Source organism: Aythya ferina (genome assembly GCF_964211825.1).
Source record: "Aythya ferina genome assembly, chromosome: Z".
NCBI classification, from domain to species: Eukaryota; Metazoa; Chordata; class Aves; order Anseriformes; family Anatidae; genus Aythya; species Aythya ferina.
Window position 1 is genome coordinate 84,360,073 of NC_140299.1, and position 24,182 is coordinate 84,384,254.

Genomic DNA, 24,182 nt, shown 5'->3' on the forward strand with positions numbered 1-24,182 from the left:
CTTCCCTCAGCACCCGTGCCACCTCTCAGCGGGCGCAGGATGAAGGCTCCTCTCTGGGAGCTGACGGTGACCCCACCGAGAGCTGCACCCTTCGCACAGGCCTCATGCCCCTGGCCTGGCCGTGCCTGCTGGGGAGATGGCTCCTGCCACCTCCAGGGGTTCCTCTGCAGCCAGAGCAGGGCTGGGGTGGCCCTCCCTGTGCCACGGGCACCGGTCCTGCAGCGGCGTGTCTGCCTTGCTATCTGATCACTTGCTGGGTAGCAAGGCAGTGCCTGCCTTGCCCGCCCCGCACGCCGACGGCAGCAGGCGCGGCCCTGCCAGCCAGCACACAGCCTCTGAGAGGGCTTGGCTGGTGCTGTGAAAACTGAAACCACAGCCTGCCGGGCACTGGTGAGAGAACAGCCTCACTGGGACGCTCGTGCTGGGAGCAGAAGGCCCACCCGTACCAAGTAAGCTAGCTGTTCTTACTGGCTTTTACTTCATGTTACCCCCTGCTTTGGGTTAAGTCGCATTCTCGTTGTACTTCTCCTTTTTTCCGTCTCTCTCTTCCGTGAATTTTGTGGGCTCAAATTAGACTTGCTGCTGACTTCCAGGGCTTCTGACGTGATCCTTTCATCTGCAGGCTTGAAGAGCTGTCTGTCTGTAGAGAATTGGCTTGTTAAAATAATTTTACGTGTTGCCAGCAGTCTTTTTAGATGCTAACTCTTTAAGAATGTGTGTGTTGTGAGTGATACAAGAAGTGGTTTACATGACATAGCAGAATCTGGAATAGGAGCGAGATGAGAAAGAGCTGACTCTTTAAGTATTATTTGAGTTGTCCTGTATTTACTATGTTGAGGCTATGTTGTTGTTGTTGGTTTTAGTTTTTTGTTGTTGTTATTTTGCATTGCTTTCAGCCTATGCTGTCCTCACCTCAGAACCCCGTATAATTTTTTTGGCACATAAATGTAGAGCTTGCTATGCCCACAGCACATACAGAACGTTGCATAGTCAGGGTGTGGTGACCTGTAAGAGCTATTTCTTGGGCAAAGTATGTTTAGGTGTCAACACCACCTTGACAACAAGTGATCGTTATACCTAAATCATGCTAAAATTTCAGATATATAAAACCATATGGGAAACAAAAATGTCTTTTACTAAATTGTATGTTACTGTTGTTTCTGTACTAGTAGAAATTAGGTAGGTGTTGCTTCTGTTATGCCAGTGCTTGATCAGACCTACTGCAAAATGAATCTTCTGATCCATAGTCATGAATGTTTTATGTTTGGTCTGAAAACAAATACAGAAAACAGGATCTAGTTTCTAATGTGAAACATGAGTGTTAGTATCATCCCTCCTTCTTTTTTTGCCTCTGGAGAAAGCGAAAACAATGTAAATGACACAAAGTTCTCAAACATTGCAGAGACCCTCCGTTCTTTAAATTATATTTTTTTCATGAGTAGTTTTGTCATTCTTGCATTTTTATTTAAGATAAAACATGCTGGATAGCTTTTTTTATAAGTCGTTTTCCAGAGTAGTTGTTACTGTCAGCCTGTTAAATAAAATGCTGCCTTTTTTGTTTCTGTTTTTAAGGGAGTGGTTAAGTATGACAGACACAGAGAACTAGCCAGAAAAGCCTTGTCCTGATCTTAGACTTCCAGAAGGGTTTGTCTCACAGATGATTCGTTCTGCTAGTGTTGTCTTGCAGAGCTATTGCTGTAACTTTGCTCCCCAGGTGGACACTCCCAGTTTGAAATCTGGGAGCAAAGCTGTGTTGCATTTAGGTGGTGGATCTTGAAGGACTGGAAATGGGTGTGGAGGAGAAACACAAATGGAAACCCCCATCTCCAGAAAGTAAAGGAACCACTTTTGTCAGTAAGCCAATCCTCAGTGTGTCATCTTCATTTCTGTTCTTGTTTTCTTGAGCGAGAAGAACCTGGACTTGAATAAGGTTGTGACTTTGTCCATATTGTCTTCTGCAAAAGGAAAAATCTAATAGGAAGGCAGGGAAGTTTGTAGCCTTGTGAACTAACTCCTCAGGAGCTCTTCAAGGCTCAGAAGCCTTACTGACCCTGGAAGAAATAATCTTTATGCATTGCTTCTTAGAAGTGCTAAAAATTTTAATCCCCAGGAATGTAACCTGAATGACATATGACAGGATGAAATGGAGATGGAAATTTTAGATTTTTCAATTGAGCAGTAATGTTCTTATTCCTACAGAGCATGCACAGGACCATTATGAAGCAGTTTTTTATGTGCTTGAATTCAGAGCCCATTCTGGAACAATAAATGCCTCAGTATGGCTACTTTTAAGTAGGAATAGTGAATCAATGTTGAGTTTTTACTTTTTTTTTGAACAATGCCTACATGAAGGTTAGGCAGTGTTACTTTTATATGATATTTTGAGAGCAAAAATCTATAGTTTCTTGTTCAGGTGATTTTTGTTTGTTCTACTGTCTTATTTTTCCAATCATGTGGGCAGCAAATACCCTTGTGGCAATGCATGTATCACTTCATATAGCTTTGTTAGTAGTATTTTTGTTCTGAATCCTGAGGGTGAAAAAAAATAAATCTCTAATTCAGTATCTCTCAGTAGTTCTTGTGACCACTAGCTGGCCATTATGAGTATTGTCTAGTCTGATTATTGTAATAAAACTAGTCACACTCATAATCTTGGAGGTCTGTAGTTGTATGATGAAGTCCTCTTTTAGATAAAAATTTTAACTTTTTAACCCCAACATTTTAAAGACTGATGTCTCAGTTTGTAATTCAGTTTCTATTCCTGCCATCCCGAGGCAAGGCTTTGCATACAATCCCTGGGTCATACTGCACACCAAGTGACACAAATCCTAGCTGAACTCAGCAGCTCTGTGTGGCATGTGGCTGGCACCACATAGCTTGTTTTCCTAGTGTTTTCTTATCAGCCTTCCATTTGCTGCTGCAGATAGCTGTGGAACATTCTGCTGTGTAAAACCATTTACAGAAACTGCCACAATGTTTACAGCTAACTATTAACTCTTTGCAGGACAACACTGTATATTAAAACGTAAAGCTGAGAAGAGGGATTTTGAGCTACCTATGAAAAAGGAGAGCTCTGCTACCGTGATGAGTATGTACTTTACTGTAATGCAGTACTCCCTTGTGCAGAGTGGGAACCTGAGAAGAGTGCTGACAGTATTGACACACTGCTTCTCATACTTGAATATGACTGAATGGAAATAAAATTCCTGTATGTGCCAACTTGTAGAAGTTACTGTGATGGAAACAGGAGTTATCCAAAGACAGATAACTGAGGAGCACATTTTAAGAAATTGAAATGGGGAGTATAAAAACAAATTTTTGATGTCAAACCTCTTTTCATGACACTTCTATATGTCCAATGGGGAGTTTCACGTGGGATTCAAAAAAGTGGCTTTTCGATTATTTCTACATGCATAGCCGATGGCACTTTCATGTCAGGTAACCCATTCTGGGATATAGTGAAACTACCAAGTTCACTATCAAAATTACAACAAAATGAACATCTTCAGCAGTGAACAGTAAGCATGAAAGCAAAATGCTTTTTACTTGCCTCATGCTTTGACTGGGAGAACCTTTCCAATGAAACAAAGCCTGGTGATGGAGGGGTATGATCTAGATTCAAAAGATGAACTGTGTTGCAGTCTGTGCTTTTAACTCCATTTAAAGGTTTTTAAGCATTAATGTTTAATATCACAGACTGTGATATTAAAGCTGTGTTCTGTATTCAGAACACTAGGTACATACTGGCTTTCTTTCCAGATCAGGAATCTTTTGCCCACGGATCAAACTGTGTGCATGTTAAGATTCTTCATGTTTAGGTACCTTGCATGTTCTATGACTGACTAGCAAACTATTTTCTTCTACTTCCAAAACAGGTAAACAACAACAACAACAAAATGTGGAAAATATTAGACATAGTAGGAGATATTAACAAATAAGTGGTCATTTCCTCTTACCTGTGGGGTAGTTCTGAATTTTTCTGTATATTAACTTCCTGCATATGAGTAAGTATAAAATGAGGTGTAGGAAGCTTAAGAAGAGTCAAATGGCACAAGAATGTTCTAAAGTTGGTTGGCATTCACTTCTTTGGGTTGTTTTTTGTTGAAGTGTAAGCTGTTTTGGAGTCTTAAGAGTGATGTTAAAATAATAAAAAATCATACCAGTATGAAGCTTTGGGTTTGACATAGGTTGCTGAAATCTCATAACAGTCACCTAACTCAAAGATGGTTTGACTGATCAATGTCTAGGTGGTACAAAGCCTTGTATTTCACTTTGGTGTAAATATATTTCTAACTTCATTCAGAGATTGTCCTTGATAACACTTTATTTTGTGTGACCAAACTCAAATATGAGTAGATTATCTCAAAAAACACTGCTTACATGGAACCTGTTACTCTAAGTCAGAGTAGTATGGTTAATCAGCTTTAGCTGATGCATCAAAATATAGTGGTTAAGTATTGCCAAGTTTCTTTTCTGTGCTAAAATGGCCTAAATATTGTTCTAGTATGCAAGAAAACAAGAGGTGTGAGTCTGTGTTACGAAACTTGACTGGCTGAATGCCCTGTGTTCCTCAATAAATTTAGCACCACTTGAGGCTCTGGGAAAAGAAAAAAGAAAAGAAAAAAAAAACAAACAAACAAACACCACAAAAAAAAACAACCACGAGCTATTCAGTTCTTCCATTTCTTCGTTCAGACAAGTGTCTTTAAACATTTTTCATGTCTTTGTTTCATGAGAAAATGGATTTATTCATTTTCTCTATGCTCTTTTAACATTTCTAAATGATGGTTGCTTTTGCTCTATTCATATTTGCTGCAAATATTTATTCCCAGAATGCAGAATGAATGAAATTTCAGGGTTAGTCTCTTCCACAACAGTAATGAGGATCATCTTTTCAATGCAGTTTTTGCAGGGAGACAGTGTTACTGCTGGTCTTTGGTGGGTTTTCTCTCTGATCTTTACAGCTGAGTTGGAAGAGAAGTACAGACATAATCCTAGTGCTTGTTATCAGTACTGATATTGTGTAGGAGGGCAGTATGTATGGAGTCTGAAGGTCATCAGGTAGAAAATCCTCTTCTGGAGTGGTCGTGCCATCATCCAGAGAAGTCCAGATGTGTCTTTGCCAATGGCTTCACCCGTCACCTCCTTGCACACAAGATCTTCTCCTGGTGGTGTGCTTGTGCTCCCTTCACCTCCAGCAAGCTGTAGTGCTGTTTCAGCTCAACGCCCAGCAATTGTACCTGCTGAGGTTTCTTCATGATTCTGCAGGTAAACATATTTTAGCTGTACTTCAGTTTATTCTTCATGTTTGCTCTGAACTGTGAATGCACATTTGAAAAGAGCAAATCTATTTCAGTGGTCTTTAGCAGTGTGGGCTTTTCCTGACTTTTTTTTTTTTTTTTTTTTAAATGGGGCCTTCAAAATATTTTTCCTGTTCTCTTTGTCAGGTTTTGTAAACGAAGGTATTTACTGGTAATAGTTTTTACAGACTTTTAGATTGTATTCACATGTACTGACTTTATGAATGTTAAAAGCACAGGACGCATCCCTAGAAATGGTGGTTATTTCCTAAGATGAGTATTTAAAACAATGCATATTGTGGAATTCATGCTTTCCTGTTTGAATTTTTCAAACTGCCTATTCAAATGAATCATAATGCTTGCAAGCTTGAATCCTGTTTTGCTTGCTTTGCTTTATGGTATCAAGTGCAAAGGTGGAGGGGCTTTGCTGAGTCAGGGCTTTAATGAATTTAGTATTGTCTACCAACATTAGTAAATAACTTTACATTACATTAAAATATGGCAACAGGAAAAAAAAAAAAGTACAAACAACTGTCTTTAAGGACTGTACTTTTTTTTTTATTCCCTTTTGAAATGTCATGGAAAGTAGACATTATTCACTAAAACTGCATGTTACACATTTCAGCAGTGATAATAGGCTTTATAAGTGAAAGAGCCATGCTGTTAGTTACACATAATAATGTAAGTCCTTAGAAGTTCCAACGCAAATTGTTTATAAAGGAAAGTATGCTGATTACTTCAGTGAAGAAACTCATCACAACAGGACAGCATAGTTTGTATATATATCATATAGAGTAGGCGTGTTTTGTGTAAACATACTGTAGACTTGGTAATATGCAGGTACTAACTGGGAGCCTATATCCTGCTATTCCATATTATTAATAAGTTTTTAATATTAAACCTCTGCAATATTAACTGAGAGCCTGAGATCTGAGAAGGAAATACCGATCTCAGGTGTGGGTTTTTTTTTCCTTCTATTGAACAGATGTTGTTTTTCATAGTAACTTAATAGTGAAACTGTTTCTCTGTAAGAACAGTAATTACAGAATAATTGGATATCTTCAGAATTACTTGGGATGGGAAATGCCACAGCAGCATTCAAGTTTGTAACTTTTAAATCAGCTATTGTATCAATTACATTCTTAACAGTATCTATAAAGAGGCCATCTCAGTGCTACATTTTTCCCCAATGTTAAATCATTGCCTGTATTAGCTACAGTGTAGCTTTAATCACTCACACATATGAGACAGAAATATGCACACACAGAATTATGCAGATTTTAGCTCAGATCACATCTTGCAGCTCCCCTTGGTATATGGAAAATGAATGGAATTGTGTTCATGCCACAGACTGTAATACTGATTCTTTGGCATGAAAGTATGTGGAAGATTGTATGTTGTCTTGCTTGCATTGTTATGAAATGCATCGTTAAATGCACTAATGGCCTATAAATGCCACTCATGGCCTACCTCCTGTCTGGTAAAAGGCTTCTGGTACATCTCAGGGTGGAAAGAGTTAACCTGTAACTACTCAAATGGCATTTTACATTTCAGTGAAATAACTCATTACTTTTTTGCAGTTCTTCAAACAGCATTTGTTGCATGTCTCACACATGCTGTGAGTTGGAAACAGACCCATTCACATAAACAAAAAATCTTCAATCAGACCAATTTTTTGCCTGTATTGCACAGCTTTAATTAAAGTAACCAGAGGCAGTTTACATTTACACATTCAGTTGAAACATATTTATGTATTACTGTTCTGTTGCGTAGGCTGGTTTTTCCCCCCATGATATATCCTGTAAGTTAATAACATTGAAATAATGAAAATTTTGTTACCTCTAAGCCCAAGAAATAGTCCCAATTCATATGTATGAGAGGCGTGTAAGTCCAAGAGGGTACTCAAGTAGCTCTTCAGCCTTCTATCCTAGGCCAAGCACAGCTGGATGACCAAGCAAACATGGACATAAGCTGGTCCAAAGGCTTCAGGGCTGGAAATGACAGGTTTGTCTTGGTACCCATGGCTGTGCAGTGACTGTTTGCAGAAGAAAAGTCTTTGATCTTTAACTTGAGATGTTCTTTGCTCTAACAGTAAGTCAGGTTCTTGCTTTCCCATTTACTTGGCTCTTACCAGAGGACAAAATGTCAGGTTCCATCATCCCCATCATCCTTTTCCTGTGACATGCACAGCCCTCACACTCAGTTTTTCAGTTTTTCCCCCAAAACTTGTCCTCAAATCTATGTGTCATTTGTGCTGGAGTGTGTTAGTCAAGCTGATCCTATTACTTGTCTCAGAGAAGTTTAAGCTGAAAAGATGGAAACTTATTCCTGTATTTTACATTTGTGTTTGTAATATAATGGTTACAGATTTTATCGTGATTCTCCTTAGTTTCTTCAGGCAATAGTATCTCAAATTGTGGCACTGTAAAATTGCAGGTTTTTCTTATTAGTGCTGCCTGCATGTCCTTTGTTGTTCAATTCCTTTTCTTTTTTTGTTGTTGCATCTGATCTTCAATCTGAGAGCAGCCTATCAGAGATACTCCAGGAGCTGTGCTGGGGCCTCCTTCCTCCCCTCCCCACCTTCTCCCTGGCTGAGTGCACGTTTGTTAGCTAGCCCTGCACACTTATCTCCCTGTTTCAACCAAGAAAATAACATCCAGGGTACTGTGAAAAGTAGTAGTCAGCATGTCCTATGGAGATTCTCTTATTCATTATGCTTTTTTCCATGTTTGAATGTATGTAGTGTTAGATAGGTTTTGCATGCGTTCTTTTTTGATTCTTTTTCTCATTTTGTCTAGGTGTTTGTGTATTGGTTGTTTGGTAAATATTTTCAGCATCTCTTCCATTTCTGAGTTAGCTGGCTGGTAAGTTGTGACTTGATGGTACCTTTTAAGGGCTAAGCAACAGCTGTTTGCAGCCTGAGGAATCTTCTGTGTGTTTTTCCAAAATTAATAGCTTCAGCTGACAGTAGCTGTTGCTCCATTGTGTGTGGTGCAGTTTCAATGATTTCTAGCTTGTAGTACCTGAGACCTGTCATGGATTTTTCACCTGCTGTTTTGTTTTTCCAAAAGACATCTACATTCAATTCCCTGAATAGTTAGTTATTTTCTTCTGATGTTTGTCACCATTCCTCTCTTTGCCTTCACTTGTACTTCCATGTCTCTGGAACATGCATAGTGACACGAGATAAGTTTTTGACAGGCTTTTTTTCTTCCGGGTTTACCACCTGCTTTCTCACTTTCGACACTGTTCTCTTTCAACAGCAGCATAAAGTCTGTCCTGTTAATTTGGCGGATTGGTTTTGGAGCTCCAGTGATAGTGGCTGCTGGGCTCTCTGGCGGCCAGCTGGCTGCGGGGGGGAACCATCTCCATCCACTCCCTGATGGTGACTTCCCTGCATTTGCTGTGGACTTCACGTCCTCCCCCAACCCACTCTGGGTGCTTTGGGAGCCATGCAGCAGCCGTCCCCCAAGCAGGGAGCACCTGGCAGCCCCCCTCACCCCAGGTACTGGGGCAGGACCCACACGGGTGCAGCCGCAGGAAAATCCATTGTCAGTGCTGATGGCTGATGCTCATTTTCCATCTGCTGCAGGCTCTGCGCTCTGTGTCTGCAACAGCGCAAGAAAAACTGCTTTTTCTGACAGGGCGTGTGTGCGCCTTTCCTGCTGTTGCCCCCCAGCCCCGAGGGCAGCTCCAGCTCTCCTCGCTCGTGCCTATCTATTGGGCTGTTCAACCTTTCCTGTTTGTTTTGGACAGGGCTGCTCTGGCACCAGTGGTGGCAGGCGCTCGCCATCCTTTCGCATGAGCAGGGCGTGCCGTGCTGAGGTGTCCGGGAGCTGTGCGTCAGGCAGTTTTTGTGCCAGTTGCTAGGCAGCACGTTAATATTTACCTCCCAGCCTGGCCTGGCCTGCCTTCGTGTGCTGCTTTGGCAGACAGCTTCACCCGCTCCGCAGCCCCACCGTCAGCCCGCAGCTCTTGCAGCACTTCCCGGTTGCCTGTTGTGGGCTGAGGCAGGCGGCCCTCAGCAGAGGAAAACCAGAACATGCCACCGTGAGGAGTCATCACCCAGAAAGGACTTGTGGGAGTCAGGCTGTTCTTTTAAAGGCTGCGCAGTAGTTATGAAACAAGCATTTAGGCTGTGGCAGCTCGCTCTCGCTGCAGGGCTCAGTGTGCTCACAGCGAGCACTGAAGGGCTCAGAAGGACAAAAGACCCTTTTCTCCTTCTAGTGGCTCTGCTGGCAGAGGGCCTGTAGGTGGAGAGGGAAAATTTAAAAGGCATGAGTATGGAGGAACACAGGTGAAAAGCACTGTGTAGATGAAATGAGGCATGCTGTACCCTGGGTAGCCGTAGGACCTGGCAGTATGGTGTTGCCCTGCAGGCAGAGGTGGTATGTGGCAGGAAAGGCCCTGTGCTCCCCTCAGTCTCCCCAGGAAGTGATTTTATTTCCCCATGCCAACCCCACATGTTTACAGGGGAGGACAGCTTGGCCTGCACCGTGATCAGTAGCCATGTATATAAACTCCTTTCTATCCCCCAGCTGTTCTTTTTCTTCCTTGAGCATTTAAACTCCTCATCTCTTGCTAAGTTCCTCCTAATGCCTACTGTTCAGCTGGGTAATGCAGAAAGTAGGAGCTGGTTTCTTTGGGAGGTTTTAACTAACAAACAGAGCTCTAAAGATGCTCTGGGACAGACCCTTCAAATAGGATTGCCTTCCACCTAACACCTGACAGTAGCCAAGCACCAAAGGCTGTCGCTGTCAGCAGTGCAGCAGCACTGGATCTCTGCAGGTTGTAGTGGTGCTGCTGCAGCGCAGCTTGGGGAAGTTTTTCAGTGTATTGCAAGGAAAAGGCTCTGTGTGGGAGTTTCTGGAGGGGAGGAAGGGAGAAGTTTCAGATATCTAATAAATAAGTCATACTGTGTGGGAAACAGAAATGTATCTTTACAAAATGAATAGGGACTAGGATGACTAATATGAAGGTATAGAACAGATACATATTTTTCAGTCATGTAGAAGGAATTTGTGTTTCACGAAGAAATAAGAAAAGAAAGAAAAATCTGTTATAGGGCAAAATAAGAAATATGATGTTGCCTGCAGATTACTTGATAATAGATAGTGATAAAGTTGTTTACAAACATTTGTTCTCTGTCCTGATGTAGGCGGCTTTATACATTCTCATGTATGTCTTCACCCATACAAAAGTTCTTACCTATTATGTGATCAATCCATGTGATATACATATATAAAAAAATAAATTATTATTTGCTTACATTTCTGTAGGGTGGCAACTGCAGATTCTCTCTAGTATATATTTAGAGTTGTTAAACCTCTTAGCAAGTTATGCAAGATACTAAATGCCTTGGAAGGGAGAGCACAGTATAGTTGTCACACTTTGGGAAATTGGAAAAATTTCTGTGTGGAAATACAAGGCCACACCAGGTATGGAATAATTTGCAGCATCTAAGTTCTTTCAGACTATACATGCTTTAATACAGCAAGTAGGGTGGCAAGCATCTAATAAAAAAAAAAAAAAAAGCCTAGAAGGAAATGTAATTTGGGCTGTTCATTTAAATGCAAACTATGAATGTGTTGCTACAGTTGAGCTTGCAAATACAGCTTTAAGCAGAGGAACAATAAGGAAGATAGGGAGGTAGTGTTACATCTGTATAAAGTATTGATGAGAATTAAAATATTTATTTCTGGATTATGAAGTTTGATACAGTCACAGCAGAAGTAAAACATCTGCTGTTCTCAGGTTAACATCCCTGAAACTAGGAAGCTGGACTGTTGGCAGCCCTTCTGAAAGGCTTGCATGACATGCACAAACACTTCTTGGTGTGTGTTACATGGAAAGTAACTACTCCTTCTCGTCTCAATGTGTTTCAGCTTCCAATTTAATATTTAATATTTTGTGTGACAGTAATAAATCCAAAGGTATATCTTTATAAAGAAATAGTTTTATAGTTTAACTTAGATTGTAGTTTTATACTAAAACTTTTATAGTTCTTTATAAAGAAATCTGAAATGTGAAAGAATCCTGCACAGTGGGTATGCATAATGCAGTACAAGAACAGGATTTGAGTTTGTTTTGGCATCAAATTTGGCATCAAATTTGCTTTTGGTACATGTCAGAGGGGGAGAAAAAAATGTTCTGAGAAGATCTACAGTCAAGATCTCACATGATCATATAGTAGAAATACAACTAAGACATAAGATACAAAATGTGAACTTCAGTATGATTTTATTCTTTATTCTTGGTTGTTTATCTAAAGGATTCAGGCTCTTTATGCTTGCTTTATATATGTATGTATACCAAAGTGAAATTCATTTTTTTTCTTTTTTTTTTTCTTTTCTTTTTTCTCAGAAGCAGTCCCCCTCTGCTGATGCATCAAAAACACTCACTATGAAGCCATCTGAAGTAAAGGTATGAATTCCTGGGAAACTCATGCTTCCAGCTAAGCACAAATATATAAAAACAATGAAACTTCTTTTTCCATACTTTGATACCAACGAACTTTACTTTGTGTATTTCTCATCTACAGCTTAGTTTCTTCATCAAAAGCTATCTAAAAAAGGCTGTAGAAAGTACTCAGAATTTTAGGAAAACAATAGCAGCTTTTAGGTCATGCTTTGTGACGTGCATATTGCTCCCCCTGGTGTTATTACAGGGTTATTTACCTAATCATAGTTTCACATGTCCAAATTGAGGTCTAGTTTCAGCCTTCAGTGTTTGCACAGCTGCATTTTCTCCTAAATCACACATCTATGGCTGCCTCGCAGCATCCTTGCCTTTGTTCTTTACACTTGTTTTCTGTCTTAAATTATGATTACCACTTCTTCAGAGTAGGAGCTATGCTTTGCTGGTTAGAAGAGTCATCCTTTAGTTTTTAGAAGACAGCCTCTTATGCCTCTGTTGCCTGACAAAATTTATGAATATTTAAGCAAACGATTGATTCTCTTCTTCCATTTCCCATAATCACAATACTGAAACCAACAAAAATATTGAATACCAACCTCGGCCAGCAACAAACTGTGCAATAGTAAAACTTAGGATTGTCTGCACCTTGTGTAAATACAAGTTAAGAAACACTTAGAGTAGTGAGGTTAAAAGAGGCATCTGGATGTCATCTGGTCTAGCGTCCCCTGTCAAAGCAGGGACAGCTCTGAAGTTAAGTGAGACTGTTCAAGGCCTTGCAAGTTAAACCCTAAATACCTACAACAGTGCAGATTGCACAGCATCTCTGGGTAGCTGGTATTGATGTTTTGTGACATTTTAATGATGATTCTTTTTCCTTTTATCAAATTGGAAGTTCTTTTGCTGTCATTATAGTGTCTACCTCTTAGGATGGTCTAGCCCCATCTTCTCTATATTTGAATTTAGCCATTAGACCACCTTCAGCCTTTTAAAGCCTTTTTCCTGTACAGACATTTGTGACTTAGGCTTGTAGCAGTGAGCTGGATGACGATCATCATTACTAGTTGTTGTGTTTGCGAGCAAACTCAGTTGTATTGTTTGCAGCTGATGCCGTTCGATGTACTGTTGAACCCAGAAAACTGTCTAAATGTAGTTACAGTCTTTTACCTACTTAGGATTTCAAATAACTCACAGAAGAATGTAGTAAATCTTTAGTCAGTTCTTTAGAACTATTGTTTGCAAGATGAAACAGAACTACAGTAGCAGAGGCATACATTTCAGGGCTGTGAGACTGGCAAACACAAACCCCTTTTTGAAACACTGTCCTGCACTCATGTGTGAGGCAGCAAATGTTTTCTTTTAATGTCTGTTGTATTATCAATGTCTTTTGTTCTGCTGGATTATGCAAGCTATCTGCATTCTGACGGTAGGCTTTTCTGCACAGACATAGTGAAAGCTACAAGACCTTGCAACATTTCTTACTGTGAACTTCTGCCAAAATAACAACTCTTTCCTAATTGTCTGCTGCAATCAGGTCTCACTTCTCTTTCTTAGAGTCTCTCTAGTGTGCCACAATTCTTAAAGATGCTCTGGACCTCTCTCTGACCTCTGAGCTTCCAGTTTTGTATACAAATATTTTGTCTTGAATTAGCTCTGATTTTTTTTTGCCATTCTGAGAAAGGTGTGAGTTACTACAGCTGAGCAAGGAATGTGGAATTGTTTTGTAGGCAAAACCCAAAGGGTTAGGTGGAATGGTCTGAAGAACAGGGTGGACAGAAGGTACCTTGTGGCTTTTGCTGGAGGAGAAGAGGAAGTAAGGTGCTGGTACTGCCACTGAGAAAAATATTTCTTGTTCAACTTTCTGCCTTTTCCTAGTACACACGCTTGTGCAACTGCAATGTAAACTAAGTAGCAGAACTGAATTAGCTTAAGAAAAATTGTTGTTGTTGTTTGAGGCTATTTTTCACTTTCCCAAGCCAGTACAGAATGAGGTGTCTCAGGTACTGAGACAGTACAGGTGGAAACAGGCAACAGAAGAGGAAGTAAGACATCTTTTCTCTGTAGGATTTTTGTGTACACTGTAAACTGATGCTGTGGCTTCAAATTGACTGCTCATGATTGGTGGTCTTTAAAGGATGACTGGCAAAGGATGACTAAAGCATTCAGAGTAGCCTCTGAATATGTAGCCTCATACTAAAAGGACATCTCATGTCTGACTCCTAGCTTTAGCATAAATGCATCCAACCTTCTTGAGCTAAAAGCTGAGAAAAGCTAGGATTACCTTTTCAATATAGGATTGTAATCAACTGGGTGTCTGTGTCTTTGAGTTAACCATATGGTAGTCATATAACAAGGACATATGAGTGGGAGCACATAGAGTATGGCCAAACCGGATAAGTACTGTGTTTTAAAAAGGGTAGACATCAAGAAAAAATCCAAAGGGGAAAATCAGGGAGGTTAAGTGATTGTTACTGTTGTTGTTTTTTAAAATTTCTTCTTAATTTTTCCCACCTTTGTCCCTCTTCTCTGTCAGTATTTTGCTTTTCATGACTTGCTCTTTCTGGTATTGAACATCCTGTGGCAGTGTGTTCTCTTCTGTGGTCTGTAGCCTCCAGACCTCTGCCCGCTTATGCCTGTACGTGTTCACGATTTTACAACCAAGTGTCTGTGGTTTAGTGTGTGGGTGTGAATACATATGATAAAAAATGATAAATAGGTTAGGCAAATTTCTTCATGTAGTCAGTAGCTTGAAGCTGGATGTATTCAAATGGCAAGTTGGCAGCTGAAACAGGAAAAAACTACAGAACTATGAACAAATGTAAATTGAAGTCATTGAAGTCTAATCAAATGTTATTTGGTTGCTCACTGACTTTCAATAGGCTTCTGGGAAAAAAAATACCTATTGTTTGTCTCTTAATAACTTCAAATATGCTCAGAGTATTAGTCAGATAGAGGGGATAGGGAGGTTTTCCATCCGTGGCCACGCATTTCCAGAGTTCAAAAGTTCCATGGCTGAATGTGGACACCATGCCATGACCCAGAGTGTAGGTGTCCCTGGTAAGCTGTGGAGCAAATGGTTTGGGTCTGAAGGGACCTTAAAGATCACCTAATTCCAACCCCTTCTGCCGTGAGCAGGGACACTTTCCCCTAGACCAGGCTGTTCCCAGCCCCATCCAGCCTGGCCTTGGGCACTGCCAGGGATGGGGCAGCCACAGCTCCTCTGGGCAGCCTGTGCTGGTGCCTCACCACTCTCAGAGTAGAGAAGTTGTTCCTAATATTTAATCTAAATCTACACTCTTTCAGTTTAAAACTATTACTCCGTGTCCTGTCCCTACACACGCTGACACAGAGTCCCTCCCCAGCTTTCCTGCAGCTCCCTTTAGGCATTGGAAGGCCTCTATAAGTTCTCCCCAGAGCCTTCTCTTCTCCAGGATGAAGATCCTCTCCACGGGAGAGATGCTCCATCCCTCTGTTCATCCTTGTGGCCTCCTTTGGACTTGTTCTAACACTTCTGTGTCCTTGTGGAGGGGCCCTAGAGCTGAGCACAGGGCTCCAGGTGGAGTCTCATGAGAGCAGAGCAGAGGGGGACAATCCCCTCCCTTGCCCTGCTGCCCATGCTGCTGTTGGTGCCGCTCAGGGTACAGGTGGCTTTCTGGGCTGCAAGCACACATTGCTGCCTCATCAACCAAGAGCCCAGGTCCTTCTCCTCAGGGCTGCTCTCAATCCATTCTCTGCCCAGCCTGTATCTGTGCTTGGGATTGCTCTAATTCAGATGCAGGACCTTGCACTTGGCCTTGTTGAACCTCATGAGGTTCTCACAGGCCCACCTCTCAGGCCTCTGGATGGCATCCCTTCCCTCCAGCATGTGGTCAGTGCCACACACCTTGGTGTTCTTTGCAGACTTGCTGAGGGTGCACTTGGTCCCGCTGCCCATGTCACTGACAGGGATGTTACACTTCTTATTTTTATTTCATATATAACTATAATTTAAGTTTTCAGTGTTTGTTCTTATACATTTCTATTACTATTAATTTAGTGCTTACTGTACTTTGACTTGGGGTAAATGGCAAGAAACAATTTTCTGTCATGGCAGTGGATAGTATAAATCAATCTGCTTATTAGGTTCATTTAATGGCATCTTTCCCTCTTTTTTCAGCGCTCCATATAAGAGGAGCTTGTGTGTATCTGTTTGCACTGACTGCTCATAGTTTGCTGGAATGGGATCTATGCCAGATTTTTGTTAAATTGCAACATCGAAGCACTATGTACTAGTTATATAGCACGTGTGGTAATAATGAGTGCGAACCTGTCTGGTATTGTTTTGGTTATTTCTAGTGGTCAGCTTATTAAAGTCTATTAATCTCTGTCTGAATGTATGTTGTTTATATTTCAGTCCACACCAACAACCAAAGAAGAACCTGGAAAAAATGCACAGTCATCCAAGGTACATACTTAACTTACAGCTTTGGTGATCTTTTGCACTTTGTTCTTTGACTAACTTTGAAGTGATAGGTTAAAGTCTTTGCTTCTACTGTGCTGCATAAGGCTGCTGCATGAGTAGTAACATATCCATGCGCAAAAGAGCTATGAGCTAACAGGTATGGAAATACAGTCTTTGGGGAAACAGTATGCATTATTGTTTCAGAAAAATTTAACTTTTGAGGTAACTATCTTGGAATATATATTGTGCTTATTTAGGTGAAGGGTGGCAGGAAGACACAGAAGGCTAGTGTTTTCATTTTTCCAGATAGCAGTCTTGGGACACAGTGTTGAATTTGCTTAGGCTTCAGTCCTGAACTCTGGACTTTTCCCATCGTTTGCTTTTATGCAACTTTATATGAAAAGAAATAAGCAGTAGCCTAAACTGACTTTGACGTTGTAGGGACGATTTAACTTCCTTTCTTTTTTTTCTCCGTTCACTCTCTGTATTTACCATTCCCACTTTCAAAAAAAAAAGGAGGAAAACCTGACTTACAACAAAATAAAAACATCCCAAGTGTAAAAAAATAAATAAAAAATAATAACAAAAAAAATCCCTTACCCCAAAAAAACAAAAGCCCCAACCCAAAAGGTCAAAGTTACTGCAGTCTTAATTTGGAAAAAAAAGGGGGAAAAGGGTAATTGGCCAAGGAGACATAGTTTAGCAAGAATAGGTAAGAAAAGTTAATTTGCTTTTCAGTTTTGACTAGCTGAAAACATAATTTTAAATAACATCTTTTAAAGGATAAATGGCTGATAGAGAATGGAGTAAGCATGTTTTTCTCCTCATACAGTACCTAGATATGGCTGGACCTGTGACTTTTTCTCTAGTTAAATGTGAACTATGCATTCCCTGTGAATACAGTTTGAAAGATAAATTGTCTGCCCCCTCTAAAGCTGCATGTGCATGTGTGTCTGTGTGTAGCTGGTTAAAAATAAGAACTTCTTAAAAGATGGTAATTTTCTAAATGTGGGTGTTGTGTGTCTTGAGTCTTATTTTTTCCTGTTAAAATAAACTCTAGGAAGGTAAGCATTCAAAGGATTGTCACTTCAGAGTATATATTCTGGGCAAGAAATGCATCCTCATTTATACAGCCCAAATTTCTGAATTTTGGTCAATAAGAGGAATATTTTTTTTCCTATCTACTGATTTCCAGTTGATAAAAATGTTTATTTTTTGGTATATTGATTGAACAAGTGTAGATCATGTTCTCTAGCATTGAATCATGGTAACAATAAATAATCTTAACTTCCTGTTTTATGACAGCCAACAAACTCTCAAAATAACCAGCCATCTGAAGAGAGACAAAAAGAATCCAGTGGTGTAAGTTATATATTTTTTCTCTCTTTTCTTTCTCTTGAGGGCTTCTTGTGATATTTTTCATCTTTAATATAAAAAAGCAAAACAAACAAACAAACAAACAAACAAAAACAATGGCCCCAAATTATTTCCCTATCTAATATTAAAAGCTATTTCTCTACAGGCAAAAGGACAAATTACACCTTCTGTGATAACAGCTTCTAAACCAACTAATACAGGAAAGGTAGCTGCAAGTCAAGCTGAGCAGCCTCCACAAACAACCTCCAGAGAGGCAGCACAGGTATAGTAAAAGTAGCAATCCAATTCTTATTATTTATGTTACTGTAAATGTTAGAAATGCACATCAAGATGCACATCTTATGCTGAATATTGTCAAGCAAGACTGAACCCCCAAAAGTCAAAATGTAGAAGAACTGAGAATCTGTCTTGTGTTTAAAAGTGCACATAACAAACCTCTTCTTGTGCTGGTCTAAAATCTGGAATTTCTGAAACTTTAAATTCTACACACAAATTAACACCCTGAATATACTGAATCCAGCTAACACGTGGTAGTGGTAATTGATAAGGATTGGCTGCAAAGCTAGATAGTGTTGGTAGTTTGTGCTAGTTGTTTGGTGATCCTGACATGCATCTGGCTTCACATTGCCTAATACACTGTGGCTTTTATTCAAGCAAGCAACATGAAGATTATTACAGCTGTGGCCCTGTTTTAGACCTTTTCCTGTATGTTAACATACTTAGGGCTCCTATATCATTCATGCTAGCTTTTTGCAGATTCCTTGCGGCTACATGGGGGTGATTGGTTCCTCATGATTTTTTTCCCCGCCCTTTCACTACTGAAGGTGAGCAGAAGGGACTGGTCAGTCACACAAATGCTTTGTTTATTTAAGCACTGCCAGCATGGAACTGCTTTACCTGTGCAGTTTCAGACATGTTTGTAGTAGTAGCATTTGCTATGCACAGGTCAGCAGGTTATCTGTTTGCAGTAGGACAGCCCATACCACATGACTGCAAGGTTGGGAGGAGGGTAGGAAGACAAAGTTTGGGGAAAAAGTTTGGGAGGGATCACTTCAGAGAGGCAAGTCTGGAGCAAAAATGTATGGTAGAGTCAGGATCTGTGTCTTTTGGTCTTCTGGACTGCATGTCACCAGACAGGGTAAACAATGCCAGAATACCGTGAAGAACTCCTGCTGCTCTGTTACAACATAGTTTTTCCTCTTATTTTTTTCTTTTTGTAGTAAATGTGAATGTCGCTAATGCAGAAGTCTGTATTTTCTATTGATGTTTCTCTATCACCTAACTCTCTGAAGTAACAGTAGGCAGTTTACATTCTACTTATTTGAGCAGTATTTGGTGCTGGTTTTAATGGTGTATTGAGGACTACCTTCTAGATGTAAATCAAAAGCTTTCTTTGTGATCATTTTGCACTGCTAATTTCTTTTGCTGGCAAGGTAAAAGAGGTAAAGTTCAATCTTAAAACTGAATGCTTTTTGCATGCAAGGTCACGTTGGAAACAGTGCATCTATGTAGTATTGCAGGTGGACAGCAAGCTCATTCCGCTGAAGCATCTTGATGCTGTGTGGGTGTATTAACTAGTTGCTGAGTCCAAAAAAATAGGTGCAGTCTCTGAATTTCACCTTTTAGGCTAGGTTCAGTATCGTCATGCAGACTGCAGTTACCTAGCTTGCCCTCAGCCAGTAGGTAGAACTAGCTTATGTTTTTTATTCAAAGTGTAGATGAAGAGGAACAACAGATCTTCATGACTGAGTAGAACAACTCTGTTTTACTTTGTGTTGTCTCCAGAATTTTTAATGAAAGTTCACATATTATCACATAAAGTGATTTCTTACATTTTCTCTTATTTCTCCAGCCAAAGTCTGAAAAGACATCCACCACAGGTGGTGCAGCTGATGCACGTGCTGTTGGCGCAGGTGCTGTTGCAAGTGCAGTTACTGCAGCTGATAAGCCAAGCACTGAGGTTGGTAAATACAATTCCAGATAAATGCTTCACCTGTATTGACCTCAGAGAATGTTTCAGAACAGAAACATTCAGAAACAGAAGTATTTATGGACAGATGGTAGTAAAAGGACTACCTGAAAAAATTGGTAACCAACTAGTGGCATGTTATTTCCTTTTTATCAGATAGCATTTCTTCAGAATCATTTTTAATACAAGTAGTATAAAACTAATACCATCTTGAGTTATATTTCTGCATCAGCTGCCACGTAAATACGAATGATCTTGTTACTGGCACTGGGAAATGAGTTTAAGAACAGTTCTTGCTGAAAAATTTTGCAAGTGCTGAACCTGCTCAAATCTTTTGGTCTAGTTTCCAGGAATTTTTGGTAGATTCACCAGATGATTCAGGTTTTGTTTTTCTTTCCACAGAATGATACTTTTTATAACATTCTGCTTATTTTTCAGACTGGTATGGATGAGTCAGCACTAGACAGTCTAATAGATACACTAGGTGGACCTGAAGAAGATGAGCCTACTAGCCCAGTTTACACTGGTCCAGAAGTTACGGTATTTTCCTTTTTTATTTTTTAGAAGATTCATCTCTCAGATACGTCTGTAGTTGTTCGCTATTACATTGACCCAGTAATTGTCTCTTTGATCTGCTAAGAAGTAAAATAAAGCTTGAACAGTTGCATTTTAGTGGTTTTCAGTAATACAGAAATGGTGTAATTATGTATATATCACAGTAGGAAATGGTTAAGTGTCAGCAAAGTTGCTTTTTGAATTGACTTCCAAGCATGGTCTCTAGCAGATTTACAGAAGGCAGTAATGGAGGTGTAGGAGAGCATTAAAGAACCTAGGAGCTTTCATATCTACTTGCAAAAGAGTAAAACATTGAGAATTTAGGCAAGAATGCATACTTTTCTGAGTTAGAATGGGAAAGTAACAAAAGGGGGATTAGGGTTACTTGCTTAATACAGTACTGAAACATAGCTCTACGTTAGAAATTATTTTCTATAAACAGGAGTACAAAAACATTGATGTGTGCATTCTTTTCAAAGGAAGATATTTCTTCACGATACTTAGAAGAAATGGGAAAACGAGAAGGTAGTCTCCCTCCAAAGTATGTTGAACTGCTGAAGGTTAGTGAATTAATAAAATAAAATAATTCTTTGTCCTTGCTTTCTTTCTTTTTATATGTTTTTGTTTCCCATTAATTACGAAAGTAATTATCCTTTTAGAGCAAAGGAGATGGAAAAGATGGAGGCCCACCAAAAGCAGATGACCAATCTGAAGTAAGACTTTTTTTATTTTTATTTTTTATTGCAGGGAGAGAATAACCCAGTTATCATTGGATTCCTTGGAAAATCAAAGTGTTGCACGTCTTCCAAAAATTCCATGAAGTAGGAGAGGGTTGTGAGCTGCCAGATAACACAGATATTGATAAAACTAATAGACCTGGGCATAAGATGGTGATGTGTGGTTTTTTGTTTTTCTTTTTTTTTTTTAAATGAAGAGGTAGGAACTCTAATGATACTGACAGAAACAAGTCAAATAAATAAATGCTTATAGAGGTATTCGGCATAATAATAACAAAGGGAGGAGATAGTGGGCATAATAATAACATAGGCAGGAGATAGTAGCTGTGCATACAGGAATCTCCTAGTAATCTTTTTAGCAAAAAGTACTTCAATTTCTGCACTTAGCAAGATTATTCTGTTAGCCAGTTTAATTTGCCTGTATGTTCAACATATAAAAATAAGAGCATGTCTGAAAAATGAGTGAACAGCTGAGGGAAAATATTATCTGATTAACCATGGAACATATTCAGATTTTTAAACTGAGTTTGACAACTTTAATATTCGAACTTCAGTAATCATAACCTAGCTTGCAATTTCTTCTTCAGAAACCAATGACAGATGATGAGCTTGCAGATGCCCTGTCATCTGACTTTACTTGTAGTATTCCTTCTGCTGAGGAAAAGAAGACAAGTCTGACAGAGGTATTGATTCATTTTTTTTTTTTTTGTCCATGAAAGCTTTTATTGCAATGAAGTATTTCTGTTACTATCTTAACATCTTACTTAACTTTAAAAGCCTGTTGACAGTTTTCCCTTCCTTTTATTTTTGCAAATATGCCTGTAGTTAAATTTGTCTCATTTTGTTCTTATGTAAAAGAAACAGAGTAAGGATGGTGAAACCATACAAGCACAAGCAGCAAGCTCAGTCAAGACTTCAGTTCCTCCTGAGAAGAAAACAAAATCAAAAGAGGTATAGAGGTCTATCTTTTGACCAGTTACCTTCTAATTAAAATTTCAGTTTACAAACATGTCCTATGTATGCGTGTCTGATCTTAGAAAGATGCTTATCGTCTTCATTTTCAGTTCAAAATCTCGACTAGCCCAGAATGTACGGGAATAATAGGAAATGTGATTGCTCAAACTGTACAGCATTTTGAAGATCAAATCTTGATGGGTCAGATAATTCTCCTTCTCCATTCCTCTGCAGAGTAACTGTTCTTTCATCTGGAGACAGCAGAGGAGTAAAATGTGTTTTTGTGAAGTTGTTTAAAACCTGAACATGGTTTCATTTTCTTGTATTTTACAAACCACTCATTTTACCACTCTTTCTAGAGTTATACTGCCCCATCCCCAAGGGAAAATGTTTTGATTTGACTGTGCTGAGCTTATCACAAAATACACCATATGCCACCAAGTAGAGAAGACCAGTGTTGTGCTTGCTGTTTCTTTCATACATACCATGAAAAATATATGTATATTAAGGTCTGTGTCAATTTAAAGAAATAACAACACTATTCTCATTCTATTTTCTTAATGCAGGAAATGAAAGAGGATGCAATGGAAGCACTTATGGATACTATTGGTGGACCTGAACCTGAACCTGAAGATGTTACCACTATTGTAGAAGTGTCAGAGGTATAATCTTTCTTTTTTCTTCTCTCTCTCTCTCTCTTCTTTTTTTTTTTTTTTTTTTTTTGTCCAACAGCTTTCAGAATCTCCCATGGAATCATAGTTCCTTTTTGTTGGGTAGTGTACAAATGTGTAAAATAATGACAAAGCAACTTCCATATCAAAAGCCTAAGGAATGCCTGAGTCCAGTAGGATAAGGAAAATAAGAAATTACAAAATCCCAAGTGGATACAGGTAGAATAGAATATAATAAGACAGTCTGCAGTATTAAAGTATTTCATTTTTTGGCTATATAGGCACCTTTCACACGGGGTACAATTTACATTAATCTTTTTTTTTTCCCTGCACATATTTGTGGCTTTTTTTTATGATGGATGTTCTACTTTTGCCACTAAATATTGTTGCCTTTTTAACTTGGGCCTTGCCTTTTGCTGTGTCTTCTCAGTCTTTTGTTTTTCTTCCACAATAAGATTTCAACAGTAGCATTATGTTTGCACATTAAATTGCCTTTTAATTTAGTTTTTCAGACTCTGCTTGTAACCCTACTAATCTCGCTTACATTCTCCTGTCTTCACTTACAACTCAAATCAGGCAAATGACAAGGAAATAGTAGAAAATCAGTTGTTGCTTTAAAAAAAAAAAAAAAGGTATAGTTGAAGTTTGACACAAAAGTTCATGTTGTGTTGCAGATTTGGTCAGTTTGGGCCTTCAGATATCTTAGTGAATGCACTGCTTAATGATGGGAAAATACAGAATTACAGCTTGTATAGTCAGAATGATATAATCCAGGGAAACCTAAGAACTTTGAACATCCTGAGAAGTCTAAAAGTACTGGCCACGAAATGACAGTTCTGAGCAGAGCTTTATGGATTTAAAAACAAAACAAAACAAACAACCTTTATTTATGGCATTAATTCTTAAGCCATAATTTTACCACAGAAATTTGATAGGAGTAAATTAAGGAATTTGAATGTCTTCATATATGGAATAATTTTGTCTTGCTAATACTTCTTTAAACATTAGGCTGAGCAATCTTGATAGTGATGTTGCGTGAATTGTAATTTTTCATTTCACTAAATAATATTTTTGTTCTTTTTTTTTTTTTTTTCAGGCAAAAGCTAAAGAGAAAAAAGAAAAAAAGGCAGGAGAACGTGATGATACAATACCTCCAGAATACAGGCTAACACCGGAGTTGGTATGTTTTTCTAAACTCCATTGCTTTGCAAATAGTGCAGCTACCTCTGACACTTTCCTTGGTCACAGACAGGGAAAAAAACACGGGGAAAAGAAGCAGTAGTAGTTTTCAACTAAGATGGCTTTACCATCTTGGTGATTCTTATATCTAGTTTCATACCCTTCTTTTGTGAGGAAGATTTATACAGGGTTAAGCCAACTGACAGTAGAGCTGAGATGTTTCTGTGTAGTTCAGTTTCACTTGCAGAATTGGAAGTTTTTGTGATGGTTGTTAGTATAACTGACGTTAACAAGATTGGCATATAAACTGTGCCTGGTGGAGCTGTGTGAATGGAGTAGTTTTACCCCTCAATTAGAGGTTTCACAACTGCCCAACTATAGGCATTAAGATTTAACCCACTATTAGTACAAGCATGAAAGATTGTCTCTTATATTCAGAGCGTGCTTTTCTACTGGATTAAATTCTGCTGTTTTACTATGGAGTTAATTTCTGCTGCATGGTGATACTGATAAGAATGAACAATTTTTCTTCAGTTTCTTGGCCCATTTGTACTCTTTTAGCATTATTTTTTTCTTTTGGTTTGT

The 24,182-nt window shown here is 39.2% G+C and overlaps 1 protein-coding gene across 10 annotated transcripts in view; it reads left to right on the forward strand.

Moving 5' to 3' along the window:
• CAST (calpastatin) overlaps nt 1-24,182 on the forward strand; it is a 62,338-nt gene that overhangs the window by 17,526 nt on the left and 20,630 nt on the right. For 6 of the 10 annotated variants that reach the window (XM_084504240.1, XM_084504243.1, XM_084504244.1 and 3 more), the window contains exons 4-15: nt 11,664-11,723; nt 16,108-16,158; nt 17,461-17,517; nt 17,678-17,794; nt 19,385-19,492; nt 19,940-20,041; nt 20,536-20,616; nt 20,716-20,769; nt 21,381-21,476; nt 21,652-21,744; nt 22,314-22,409; nt 23,515-23,598. In XM_084504240.1, the coding sequence (XP_084360366.1) occupies nt 11,664-11,723; nt 16,108-16,158; nt 17,461-17,517; nt 17,678-17,794; nt 19,385-19,492; nt 19,940-20,041; nt 20,536-20,616; nt 20,716-20,769; nt 21,381-21,476; nt 21,652-21,744; nt 22,314-22,409; nt 23,515-23,598 (999 nt within the window). Of the gene's footprint in view, nt 1-355; nt 450-11,663; nt 11,724-16,107; nt 16,159-17,460; nt 17,518-17,677; nt 17,795-19,384; nt 19,493-19,939; nt 20,042-20,535; nt 20,617-20,715; nt 20,770-21,380; nt 21,477-21,651; nt 21,745-22,313; nt 22,410-23,514; nt 23,599-24,182 lie in introns of those variants that run through there. The other 4 variants (XM_084504247.1, XM_084504248.1, XM_084504249.1 and 1 more) reach the window with 4 other exon arrangements.